Here is a 13,950-nt window from a genome sequence, read left to right on the forward strand (position 1 = left end):
GTCTGCAAAGCAGGATGTTAAACGCTGCAGAGCTGCTTCTGTGTGTGCAACAAGGGTGGCGTCATCAGCAAAAAGCAGCTCCTGGACAAGATGGTTTAAGGTCTTAGTGTGGGCCTTCAGTCGCCTTAGGTTGAAAGGAACATGAGTAGTGTGAGAGCAAATAATATGACCCTAGTGAGAGATCGCTGTCTTAGCAGGTTGCTTGGAGTGGGAATAAATACATTTTACTGAGCTGAAAATTAACTGTTTTAAATCAGGAAAATAAATCCCATGCCCAGAAAGTGATCTTTCTGTCAGCGTTGCCAGGAGATTCCCACAATGTGGTGCTGGGGTTTCCACTTGCAGAGCTGTTTGTATTTTTATGTCAGACCCTGCTGACCTCTCAGCTGCAAAACTTTCCAGTACTGGAACATCCTTGGACTACTGGCACATGCCCCCATGCACATTAGGTATCCATGTTTCTGTCCTTAGAATCTCAATTCTGCTTGTCTGAGAGGAGAGAAGCAAGGAAATCTGTTATCTACTAAAAAGGAAGGCAGTGTTTTGGGGAAGTAGATAGGCAGAGGAACCCTGCCATATTCTAGATGTTCCTGAGAACAAGGAAGGAAGCCCTGGGATGTGATGGTGGGGAGTCACAAAGTCCTTGTTTCCATCACTAGACAAAGATATTTCTGCCCAGGAGAGTCTGTGTCACCCTTACTGGCAGATACTCCTTCAGGCTGGATATGCAATGTTGTCATCCCTTCTCCAGCAAGAAATTGACCCACTGGCTTAGTGCTCCCTGGATGTCCATGCTCATTGTTCTGTATCTCTGGAAATTTGCACACCATTGCTTATAATTCCATGCTTTTCAGTCTGGCTGTGTTGATGGCTCTCTCTGAAGGTCATTCTGGCTTCTTCATAGTTGTCATTCTGATACAAGGTGGGGCACAGGAGAGAAGTTTGTGCTTCACACCTGCCTTGTCACCTTGCCCTCAGGTACGTCATCATCTCCCGGGAGGAGAGGGAGCAGAACCTGATGGCCTTTCAGCACAGCGAGAGGATTTACTTCCGTGCCTGCCGTGACATCCACCCTGGGGAGAGGCTGCGGGTGTGGTACAGCGAGGATTACATGAAGCGGTTGCATAGTATGTCCCAGGAGACTATCAACAGAAATTTCACAAGTGGTGAGTCCCTTCCATTTCCATCCTCTCTCCTGATCCCCTTGGGCTGCCCCACTTGTTGGGCCAAGTGTGGTGGGTGAAGTAGATAATGCACAGGCTGTGTGATGAGAGATGCATTTCTAGAAGCAGAGCATCTCTGGGTGAGAGCCTCCAGCTCTGCCTGGCATGGATGGATGGGTGTACAAGAAGAATAAGATAACCATTGTCATGGAGATCATGAAAGAAAGATTTTTGCTATGGTGTGTCATGTCATGTGTTGTGTTATGTCATGTCATGTGTGTGCTACAAAGGCCTAATGCAACACCCAGGGATCACAGAGCACCCTTGTCACAAGACTTTCTGGCCTGAAGATTGCCAAGCTGGTGATCCTACAGACAGCTTTAGGTTTTTCCTCTGAACATGCTGCACCCTCTAGCTCCTATGAGCAGCCTGTTTGATGGAGCTCCAGCTGGTTTCATGGGCCTATGAAAGATATTTCCTTGGTGTGTTTGTATGTCCATTTTCCTCGTTTAATTTATCTCCTCTTTCTTCAGAAAGATAATTTGGGATCAGCGCGACATCAGCTAGAGACTCCTTAGTCTCACAACCTTAGAGTGTATGTACAACATACAGGAGGCTTTGTAATTATCAGACTGATTCTTCCTTGGATAGAAATTGTTATCTTATCTAAAGAGTAGCAGTGTTGGAACAAACCCAGTAGTCCTTTGGGCCAGCATATTGTCAGCAATACAGGAAGCTTTAGAGGAAAGCAGAAATTCTTAATGCATCTGTTCATCTATACAATGCTGATACCTGAAGTTAATTAGGAGCATTTCTTTCTAGGCTAGATGCAGAATGGCAGGGCCTCAGAGGGGCAGCCACACTAAATATAACTTTGTAATTAAGATTCCCGTGTATATTATTACACAGCTGCTGTTGCTGCCTTGACTTGGTAAAAGGTGTCTCCTTTTCAGTCATGGGGTGGACAAGATGTCCTGAAAAAGCTGGTTATCTCTATCACCTTAGGGTTATTATGCACTTGCAGTGTTACATCTTGGTGGCTGTACTTGGGCAATTCCTACTTCTGAATGAACATCGTTATGAATTTGCTTTTTTATATTAATGAACATCACTGAGTAGGTACAGCTTCAGTGATTTTGCTGCAATAACATGCACACATTAGTCATCCGAATGGCTTAGTACTTTCTGAAAGTACAGCAAGACAGTCTGTGCCCTTGGATCAGCTGCTGTAGAGGGGCACCAAGGCAATGAGCTATTGCCCTGCCATACAGACATGCCTTTAGTCATGGTTTGTCATGGTGTGGTGGTTTGTGTGAGCTGAAATGGTAACTCACAGCCTGCTCTGTGCTACAAGTGCAGTGAGGATCTGCCTCTGGACTCGTCAGGACCTGCCATAGCCTAACACGTGCTCAGGTAGAAATCCATGTGGCTGTGGAGACCATTCCAGAAATGTCTTGTTGACCTCATCCTGCTACAAGCTGAGCTAAGCCTGTGTTCACAAGAGAGGCGCAGAGATGTTGTTAAAATGGGGCATCACTTGGGCCATTTCTAGACTTGCAAGACATCAAAGCCTCAGCTGGGAGGGCACTGGGAGGTGGTCAGGAAGCAGCACAAAAATTTGTTGAGTTACTTTCTGTTTAAAAAATTTCAAATCCCCTGCAGATGAGCCTGTCAAATGAAGTGAAGTGGCACACTTTATTAACTCACAGAAAAATGGCATCGTTCCTGGGTTTTGTTTCTGTAGATAGTTTCTGACTCGCCTCATCATTAGAGCTGAGACCAGTATTATGAGGGATTGTCTTGTGATTTTTAGCTTTTCCATAGGGCTGAAGCACTTGCTGGTTGGGGAAAAAATCACCAAGAAGGAAGAATTCGTTTTCTAAATCCCTACCTCTGACAATAGTTGTTATAGTCTGTAACAGGGAAAATACTAAAGACAGAGACTCAAAGCTTTGTCCATAGAAATTCTCATCAATGTGTTGAAAATGAGATCTGTTGTTATGGATTCACTAAAAGAGTGGCTGGGATTCCCAGCCAGCATCCAAACTCAGTGCAAAATCCCATCCATTCAGGCCAGCCCTTTTTACAGTGCCTTACTCTAACTGTTTCAAGTCTTGCATCTTTTCTGCATTCTTAGCATTGCTCTCCTTAGAGAGGGAATGGTAGCTTTTGCTCCATAACTCTTATGAAAGCATGAATACACTTTAAAAGCAAACAAAACCAAAAATCAGCATAAAGCAGCGTCTTGTTTGGGAAGCCTTCAATGCTTGAAGTTATTTACAAGATAGAAGAATGATGGAAATTGAGCCAAACCTATCGTCTTTTGAATTTTCAGGTAAGGAAATCTGGCTATTCCCTTTATTAATAATAAGCAATTAATAATTTGTATGAGGTTGCTTTTATTTTTTTTTTCCTATTACTGAATGGCCATACTCTCAGACTCCACCGGGACAAGCTACATGTCCCATCCTTGGCGGGCATTCACCCGTTGTAGCTCTGTTGACAATAAGTACTCTTAGGTTTTAAGAGTGCAAGTTATTTTTACTCCTTTACATTTGCATTTCTGGAGCAGCCTCCAAAGTGAATGAGAGTAAAGGGGCTTGCAAACTTTGTGCCATGGCGTGCACAGACGCTGGGGTTGTCATGAAATGGTGTAAATCTCTCACTGCACTGCTGTACACTTGATACCTTTTACCAAGTCAAAACAGGCACAGGACTTCCAGCCAGCCAAAATGGCACTTAGGCTCTGGGTATTAGGTTCCACTATGATCAGTCATTCACCTCATAGTCCTCTTCCAGCACAGGTTGGTTACACCTTTAGGTTAAACAAGCTGCCTGTAGTTTCTCTTCTCTTTAAAGTGTGTGGGTTCTACTCTGCTGTGGCTACCCAGGATTGTCTCTGTTTTTGCAGACATGCCCATTAGCAGGGCTTCTCCTCTTGCAAGCCTCAGTTTCCACTGAGTTGTGTTGGTTCCCTGGCTTGTAACACAACATGCAGACCTGCAGAGATCCAGTCTGCCTTTTTGTTCTTTTTTTGTTTGAGTTTTAGATTGAGGGATGTTGCTCGGTTCCCAGTGATAATCCCCACACCCCATTTTCCTTTCTAGGAGACAAAAAGTTACAGAGTGAAAAGTCAGAAAAGAACATAGAAAATCAAGAGGATGCAAGGGGGCCACTCCACTTCACCTTAAAGCAAGGGAAGAGCCCCTACAAGCGCAGCTGTGACGAGGGGGAATCCCACCCCCATACAAAGAAAAAAAAGATTGACCTCATCTTCAAAGACGTCCTGGAGGCTTCTTTGGAGTCTGCCAAGTTTGATGAGAACCAGTTAGCAACAAGTACACCACTTGCCATCAGAAAAGCATCTAAATACCAGGCTGAAGACATCTTTGAGCAGTGTGGCAGTGCCATACAGCACAGCTCCCTGAGCCTCAGCAGAAACCAGAGCGAAGGGGAATGGAAGGTCCCCCACAGTTCCTCTTTCATCTCAGCCAAGGATGTGGGCATCCTTGAAGATGAGGAAGAAGAGCCCCTGTCACTCAAAGCAGACAGCCCAACCGAGTTGTCACTGGTCTCTGCACAAGGCAACTCCCATGAAATCCCCAGCACATCCTTTTGCCCCAACTGCATCCGGTTGAAGAGGAAAATCCGGGAGCTACAGGCTGAGTTAGACATGCTGAGATCTGGGAAGTTACCTGAGCCACCCGTGTTACCGCCCCAGGTACCCGAGCTCCAAGAGTTCTCAGACCCCACAGGTAAGCCCTGCCGAGTTAGAGCATTCTCCAAACCCTGCCTAAGGAGAGTAGTGAGATGCCTGTGTGCTATGTACCCATCTAAAGCATTTTGCTCTGAGTATTCAGGTGAACCTGTGGTTCCATGGAAGGTTCACTGTCAGGTTTTGTGACTGGGTGGGCCAGGAGCTGATGCTGTGGGTGCAGTGGAAAACACTGTCTGGGAAAGACTCTGTATGACAACTTGCTCTATTTGTTGCCATTGTAATTGATAATACACTGTCAATAAAAAAGACATTCCATTGCAGACAGTTTGTTTGCTGTATTTTTGATGCATTCTCTTTCAGCGGAAGCCCCTCCACAATACCTCACATGCTACCAAGAAAATCTGAATGACTCTGTGGTAACACTGAAATGTGCTCTCTTTGTATATGAAATGATGTCCTGCTGTGTCCCTTGTTGGAAAGCCCTCTCTGTTTCCTCCACTGCCTTAACACAACCATGTGTCCCTTTCTGAAGATACATTTCCTTTCCTCCAGGAACATGCTGTCAAGCAGCCAGGAGTCTTCAGTAAAGGGAACATTTGGGTCAAACAGTGTATTGTTCAAGTGGCCAGGATGTAGTGTCCTTTCTTGCTGTTCATTGTGGCATGTTGGAGACAAAGTTCATATGCAGAAATATTGACTTCTTTTCCTTTCTAAGCCATGATTCAAATTCTGTCCATAATGTGTTGTAGGCAGGAGAGGGGAGGTTGTGTCCAGCTCACTGGGCAATGCTCTACTGTCACCAGTAGGATGCTTCTCTAGCTCAGCAACTTTGTAAATACCATATTTTTTTTTCCTTTTTTTTTTTATTTTTTTTGTTACAGCTTCAGAAAGCATCATCTCAGTTCCCACCATCATGGAGGACGATGACCAAGAGGTGGATTCTGCTGATGAATCAGTTTCCAATGACATGATTGCTGCTACAGATGAGCCTTCCAAGATGTCTTCTGCGACAGGCCGGAGGATACGGCGGTTCAAGCAAGAGTGGCTTAAAAAGTTTTGGTTTCTGCGGTACTCCCCAACATTGAATGAAATGTGGTGCCATGTCTGTAGACAGTACACAGTGCAATCCTCTCGGACTTCAGCCTTCATCATTGGCTCAAAGCAGTTCAAGATACACACGATAAAGCTTCACAGCCAGAGCAACCTCCACAAGAAGTGCCTGCAGCTTTACAAGCTCAGGATGCACCCAGAGAAGACAGAAGAGATGTGCCGAAATATGACCCTGCTCTTCAATACAGCCTACCACTTGGCCCTAGAGGGCAGGCCCTACTATGACTTTCGGCCTCTGGCGGAACTACTGAGAAAGTGTGAACTCAAGGTGGTGGATCAGTACATGAATGAAGGAGACTGCCAAATCTTAATTCACCATATCGCCCGGGCTCTTCGAGAGGACCTGGTTGAACGCATCCGGCAGTCTCCCTTCCTCAGCATCATTCTGGATGGACAGAGCGATGATTTGCTTGCAGACACGGTTGCGGTCTATGTGCAGTACACGAGCAGCGATGGGCCTCCGGCAACTGAATTCCTGTCCCTTCAGGAGCTGGGCTTTTCTACAACAGACAGTTACCTCCAAGCATTAGACCGGGCTTTTTCCAACCTGGGAATACGATTGCAGGATGAGAAGCCAACTGTTGGCTTGGGAGTTGATGGTGCTAACATTACTGCCAGTCTCAGAGCCAACTTGTTCATGACAATCAGAAAGACCTTGCCCTGGCTTCTCTGCCTGCCCTTTATGGTGCATAGACCCCACTTGGAAATTCTGGATGCCATCAGTGGGAAGGAACTACCGTGTTTGGAGGAGCTGGAAAATAATTTGAAGCAGCTGCTCAGTTTCTACCGCTATTCTCCCCGACTCATGTGCGAGTTGAGAGTCACTGCTGCCACTCTGTGTGAGGAAACTGAGTTCTTGGGGGACATTCGAGCAGTGAAGTGGATCATCGGGGAGCAGAATGTGCTTAATGCTCTAATCAAGGATTACCTTGAGGTTGTGGCCCATCTCAAAGATGTCAGTGGCCAGACCCAAAGGGCAGATGCTTCTGCCATTGCCTTGGCCCTCCTGCAGTTCCTGATGGACTACCAGTCAATTAAACTCATCTACTTCCTGCTGGATGTGATTGCTGTGCTTTCACGCCTTGCCTACGTCTTCCAAGGGGAGTACCTTCTTGTGTCGCAGGTGGATGATAAAATAGAGGAGGCCATCCAGGAGATCAGCCGGCTAGCAGACTCACCTGGGGAGTACTTGCAGGAGTTTGAGGAAAACTTCCGTGAAAGCTTTAATGGCATTGCTGTGAAAAACCTACGGGTGGCTGAAGCCAAATTCCAGTCGATCAGAGAAAAGATCTGCCAAAAGACCCAGGTGATCCTGGCCCAAAGGTTTGATTCCCGCAGCCGGACATTTGTGAAGGCCTGTCAGGTATTTGACCTTGCAGCTTGGCCCAGAAGCACTGATGAGCTCATGAGCTATGGGAAGGAGGATATGGTACAAATATTTGAACACCTGGAGACAGTCCCATCATTTTCCAGAGAGGTTTGCAGAGAGGGGATGGACACCCGAGGGAGTCTGCTGATGGAGTGGCGAGAACTCAAGGTGGATTATTATACCAAAAACGGTTTTAAAGACTTGCTTAGTCACATTTGTAAATACAAACAGAGATTTCCCCTCCTAAATAAAATAGTTCAGATCCTCAAAGTCCTTCCCACCTCTTCGGCCTGCTGTGAGAAGGGGCGCACTGCCCTGCAGAGAGTGCGCAAGAACAACCGCTCTCGGCTCACGCTGGAGCAGCTCAGTGATCTGTTGACAATTGCTGTTAACGGGCCACCCATTGCTAACTTTGATTGCAAAAGGGCACTAGATAGTTGGTTTGAGGAGAAGTCCGGTAATAGTTATGCGCTGTCAGCAGAAATGCTGAGCAGGATGTCATCTCTTGATCAGAAGCCGATGTTGCAGAGCATGGACCATGGCTCTGAGTTTTACCCTGATATTTAGGAAGGAATGCCTCAGATCAGAAAGCAGTTGAATAATTTTTTAATCTATACTCTAAACTTTGATATATTATATAAAATATATATATTATCTATATTAAGGAAAAACCCACACTGAAAATTTAAAAGTTAGACGATGTGCGTCTGATAGAAGCTAAGCAGAATTTTAAAGATTGAGACAATGTTTAGACATTTACTAGTGTCTCCAACCATGGCAGCTGCAATGTAGGTGGCAACATTTCATTCTTCAGAAGCATGTGCTGGGGCCATACTCTACATGTTCAAACTTAACAATCTATAAGCTACACAACGGGTCTTTGTCAGCCTCATCCTCCCGGTGGTTTCCTTTGTATGTGTGTTGTCGGTTTGTTGGGGTTTGGGTTTTGTTTTGTTTTGGGGTTGTTTGTTTATTTGTTTTCCCCTCAGTTTTAATCTCTGCCTCTCCTTCCATTGTTCAGTCCAGTTATTGAGCCATTTGAGCCTTTTGTTGGCAACCATCACATTTCTGATTTCCGACAGAGCATCCCGTGTGTTTATGTTGCCCTAAGCTTCCCAGCTCCACCCAGTTCTCTTCAGTTGAATGGAAGCTTTTTTCTCTCAAGAGATTACTGGCAGGAGGGAAGAGCTGAGGGCATGATTTTGGGTTTTTATTCTGACTTAGAAACAAGTGTCTCCATTAAACTGTGATGCCCCTTTCTCAGTTCTCCCTACCTTTGGGCTGTAGAGTAATACTTGGCTTTCAGCTCTGTTTATGATAACCATAATACCAGTCTATTATACATATATTATAACATGATGTCATGTGCAGACTATAGAATAGCAAAATAGAGAAGGCAGGGGGAAATTTTTGCATTTATATTTTTATATTGTATGAGATAAATATATATATATATATATATACAACTATTCATTCAAAACCAGGGCTGCTGTGGAAGCTAGACAGCCAATGAGTCGAGAGCCATCTCTGGGCGGAGATTCAAAGGCTTAAAAAATTATATTCTAATTTACATTATTTATACTATGTCTTTATAATCCTAGATTGTTGTGGGTTTTTTGTTTTGTTTTGTTTTGTTTTGTTTGGAATGACTGAAAGAAAAACCTGCTGCAGTTTGGTGGCAGGAGTTATCAATGCAAGATTATCTTGGATTATATTCATGTGATGATGTCCTACAAAGGTTCACGTATTCTCTTGTGACCAAGGTAACATGTTCCACAGCACAGCAGACTGATGACAGCAGGAAGAAGGGATGCTCCGCTTCTTCCTGCGAAATCTTTCTTCCTTTCTTGAAGGAATGTGGAGTCCAGCTGAAATGTGAATGGGGGACTTGCACCTTCCATCACAAAGAGATTGTTCTGTGGGCTTGGGGCTCTTTTTTGTTTTATTCTTTTAAAGTAAACAAGCTCCAGGCATCCACACAATATCACTTCAGGTTAGAAAAGAAAAAAAAAAGGAATAAAAAAAGCAACAACCAACCAAAAAAAAAGAAAAAACACAAACCACACAAACAAAAAAGGTGCAAAAACTCCACAGATGCTAGTGCCTTGCCCTGCTGATGTGGCATGGACAGCACCAACCTGACCAGACCATCATGGGGGTGAGACCTGTTGTCCAAAAGGTGTCCAAGCCAACATGTTCTCACTTCCCAGAGGGATGAGCTTTGTGCCAAGCTGTGTTGTTTGGAAACATGATGGTGGTATCAGCAACACTGAACCTTTCCTTTCTCCTGTTACCCCCCTGCCCTTGGTCTTGGTGCTAAGATATCTCTAGAACCGTTGCTGCTAGATGATAGCTTTTCATTTATATAAAAATATATATATATATAATATTATTTTATTTTTTAAACGTTTTTGTTTGTTTTCAATGGAGATGTAGCATGTTTGGAACCGATCTCTCTCAGAGTCACTTTCACTGCCAGGGTTCACGCACTGTCTTCCCCAGGAAAACACACACTTCTACCTAGGTCTCACTCACCTCCTGCTAACCCCTTTGCCTTCAGTAGAACTTCACAGCCAGCACTGGGCAGAGGCATGCAGCCAAGCCACTACGGACTGGTTCAGCTTTCACATCCCACAGGAAGAGCTAGACTGATGTTGATCAGGGTTTTGGAAGTGTTTGCCCCTGTCCCTATAGGACTGAGGAGGGACTGAGCCCACCCAAATCACTAGTGGTGGCTCATCCTTGTGCTCAGACTCTGCCCCCTTTTCTGTAAAATGAGGCCTTTTGGTCAGGCAGTCCCAGTGGAGTAGAGTAGACCCTGTGAATATAGCAGCGAGAGCTGGTCAGGCAGCGTACCCTCTGTAGCACTTATTCCCTCTGCCTTACCTCTGACAGCATGTGCAGCCTGAGGGTAGCTCGGGCAGGAGGGGGCACCTGCGCCAGCGCCATCCACCTTTTGCCAAAGTGCTGTCAAGGTTGTAGGCACTGAGTGCTTTTCCCTGTGGTCCTCATGGAAATGTCACAAGCTAGGTCAGGGCATCACACTGTCACAGCACAGGGACGTCGATATGTAACACCTAGCAAGCAAAAAAATGGCTTTGTTTGCATTTTTTCTGTTTTTCCCTATAAATGATGTGATAAAATTGACTCATTCATCCAGAGGAGTAAATATTAAACTGGAAACCCTCTGCCAGCTGTGCAGACTTGGATGGTTGTTTGCCTGACCATAAAGTAAGGATCTTTCTACACGAGTTACTTGTAGCTCTCCGGGCCTGGTAAATAGGCTCTGCTCAGGGTGCTGCCACTAAGCTCATGGAGCTGCTGCCTGTTGAGGAGACGGCAGGCTTCCTCCCTTTTTAAAATGTAAGGAGATGCAAAAAGGTAAAAAAAAAAAGATTGCTGCTCCATTAGTTTCCAACCTGGAGATGGGCAAGGTGAGCATAGATCAGAGAGTCCATAGGAACTCCATTAGCTCTTTGTGGATAGAGTCGAAAAATCACCTGCCTTTCTGTTAGCAGCAGCAAAAGTTCCTTGGCACAGAACCCCATCAAAGTGCCTGGCCCACATGGAAGGAAGGGATACTTGAGGGCAGACTCCAGACACCTTTGGAGACAGGAGTGCTCCCCCAGGGCTTGTGCTGAACTGCCTGAGGGGCCTGTTTACAACTCCTGATCTGAGCCTCCTAACTTTTGCCACTGGGGAGGAAATGGTACCTTGCCTTCTCGGCAAGAGCTGCCAGAGACCCTATTCTGAAATGATTCCTCCAATTTGTCACTCCTTTCCTTTGCTTCATTTGCAAATCCTGCTCTCATCAGTGATACCTTTCATCGGCAGCTGTTATTCCTAATGGCAGAGTGAAATGTACAGCAGGTGGGATTTTTTCTCCAGGCAGTCAGCTGACACAGGGAAAGTGCTTGTTTCTTTAGCAAATAACTTTGCTTATTCCTGCAAGCAATGTCAGTAGGAAGCATGATTCCCTGCCACTGGATGTTGCAGATATTCATGATGGGAAAGGTCAGAGACCCCTTGCATTGGTGATGGGGAGAGACAAGAGGTTGGCAGAGCAGCTGGCCCAGCCCAGGCCGGCTCCTTCAACACAATTCCCTGTTACACCCCCATCAGAAAATAATCCTGGCCTTTTTCCTAGGCTAATGCAGGTGCTTTGCAAGCTTTCCCTCCAGGGTTACTTGCCTATCTCAGATCTCTAGCTCTTACTTTGATGGATAGTCTGCGGATGGAAATGTGCCAGCATAAGCAAGATAGGGAGGAGGGAGGAATACTGATGCAAAATGCCCCTGGCTTACCAGTACCCCCCAGACTTTCCTGGGAGCAGGTGCATTTCTGTGCCCTGTTTGCCTAGGCCTGTCCTGGTGTCAGTGAGGCCAGGAGGCAGCAGCAGGCGTAGGGAGCACACAGTGGAGCACAGGAGGAGGCCTCCTTGGCTTGGAGATCACCATGCATCAGGTTTAATCGATGCCTTTCCTGCTGTGCTGAGCGAGTGAGAGGAAATTGTTTTGAATGTGTTGCTCACAGCATCTTGAACTTGTTTCGCTGCAAAGACACAAGGGTTCAGTTTTTCTCAAATGAGCTCTTTATTCTCTTCTTCCCCCTGCATCTTAGCTATGGCATCTGACTGTGAATAATGCACACTTCTCCAGACCCTTGGGTTTGTATTTCTGGCCCATGGGATTTTTGGTTGCCAATTTCCCTTCCCCACTTTTTGCTCAGGCTCCTTGCCTCTTTTACCCTGCTGTGAAGCAGAAATCCGTGAAGCACATTCAGACGTCCTTTTGCAGGGCTTGCCAGTGTCTGCAGGGGTCTGGGCCCTCCAGCCATGAGACTGACCTCAGCAGGGATAATCTTCACAAGAGACCAAAGCTCTTCCCATACCAGCAAAAGCACACTGGAGTTATGGTGGGTTGTGAGGGGACGCAGTGGGCAGGGTCCTGGTATGTCATCTGCCTTGGATCTTGAGCTGACTGCGGCAGTGTCCCCCGTGCTGGTCACACTTTTGCTGATATGACTATTCAGACATGATTCAGGCTTGGTCCATCTCTTTCTCACAGCACAAACTCAACCAGGTGGCCCGTGGGGTCTTTGGAGTCCCCCTCCTTTCTTATCTCATGAGGATTGCTGTTTGTTTGTTTGACCAGTGTGTAAGACAGCCTAGACAGCCAGCTTGCGGATAAGCAGAAACAGCCTCTGCTTTTGCAGATTCCCCTCTCAGCCCTGTCAAAAGAGGTCTTAAAAGCAGAGAAATGGTACGTTGATCCCCCAGCCATTGTATACAATGCAGTAATGCCTATGCAATTCCTGTCTCCCTTGGAGACATGTATGATGTGTGTGCATGTAAGCTAGTGTATGTATACAGTACATATGCATATGGTCTATATATTGTATATACGCACATCCCAGTACATATACACACAGTAAAAAAGATTAAAATCACATGCTTATATATCTATAAATAAAATCCTATATATTTATATATTTCTATGTTTTCGATAGATATAAAGATATAATATAGAGATAGACTCAACCACCCTTGTGTAAGGCTGGCCCTGTGTTCTAGCACAAGGCATATAACACTGAAGACTTTGGACTTTGAAATGGTTTTAGCCATACACTGAGGCCTACATTTACATGTACAGCACTCTATGGAGAGGGGCTTTGCTGTGTTTGCTGGCATGTTACCCAAGTGATAAATAAGGTTTGTTTAATAGAGGAATGTCTTGGTAGGGAAAAATGCTCGAGTGTCCTTGTCTTCTCCCAAGTAAGCCTCTTGCTGAGGTCCTGTGTGTTCACACTTGGACAGATACATATCCCACCCTCATATACACTTCTGTCTCTCTGCATGGATGCATTTAACAACAGTGGGTGCTGGTGCTGTGGAAATGTGGCTTTCTGCTCTTCCGCCTGGTGTTCCTCAGTAGTTGCCGGCACACTGCTAGGGACACCCTGCACTGGCCAGTGCTCACACAGCACGCAGTGAGAGCGTGGGTTAACCTGGAGGCACGATCAGTGATACAGCCATGATGCCAGGATAAAGGCAGCAGGAGAGCAAAGGTGTTACTGAGCGGAGGGAAAGTTACTGCCACACAGTCGGACATGGCAGGGATGGTATATGGAGCTGGAGCAATATGAATGAGAAGGAACCATGAATTTGGAGCAATATGGATGGGAGTGTGTGATCCCCACTGGGGAGGCACATTCAACTCTGTTGGGTCAGACTGACTGCTCCCTCAGGTCTCACAGCTACTCCTCAGCTGGTGAGGAGCCTGCCTGGCTGGGGTCCCAGGGAGGTTTTCTACAGGAAAGGGATTGATGTGATTGTGTGGAAGACATGGTCAGTGATGCATGTGTGCCTTTGGGCCCCTACACACAGCATATGGACCTTACCAGGCTGAAGCACCGAAGGGTGCAGCCCTCTTGCCCTTCCCATGCAAAGAGTCACCTATTTTCCCATGACCAGCATTTCCATGCTGGGATGGGAGTGGATCCAAACAATGGATCAGTCTGGTGTCTCCCGATGCCTGTGGGATGGATAGCTGCCTCATCCCTCCATCCCTCCCTTCACACAGCTGCTTGTA

The 13,950-nt window shown here is 46.0% G+C and overlaps 1 protein-coding gene across 2 annotated transcripts in view; it reads left to right on the plus strand.

Moving 5' to 3' along the window:
- PRDM11 (PR/SET domain 11) overlaps positions 1-9,364 on the plus strand; it is a 26,941-nt gene extending 17,577 nt beyond the window's left edge. Inside the window, exons 5-7 of one of the 2 annotated variants that reach the window (XM_008919747.3) lie at positions 979-1,166; positions 4,271-4,918; positions 5,763-9,364. In XM_008919747.3, the coding sequence (XP_008917995.3) occupies positions 979-1,166; positions 4,271-4,918; positions 5,763-7,927 (3,001 nt within the window). In that variant the 3' untranslated portion in view covers positions 7,928-9,364. Of the gene's footprint in view, positions 1-978; positions 1,167-3,351; positions 3,499-4,270; positions 4,919-5,762 lie in introns of those variants that run through there. The other variant, XM_018082832.2, reaches the window with a different exon arrangement.
- The last annotated feature ends 4,586 nt before the right edge of the window (positions 9,365-13,950 follow it).

The sequence above is a fragment of the Manacus vitellinus genome, unplaced genomic scaffold (genome assembly GCF_001715985.3).
Source record: "Manacus vitellinus isolate BGI_N305 unplaced genomic scaffold, ASM171598v3 scaffold_6_pilon, whole genome shotgun sequence".
NCBI classification, from domain to species: Eukaryota; Metazoa; Chordata; class Aves; order Passeriformes; family Pipridae; genus Manacus; species Manacus vitellinus.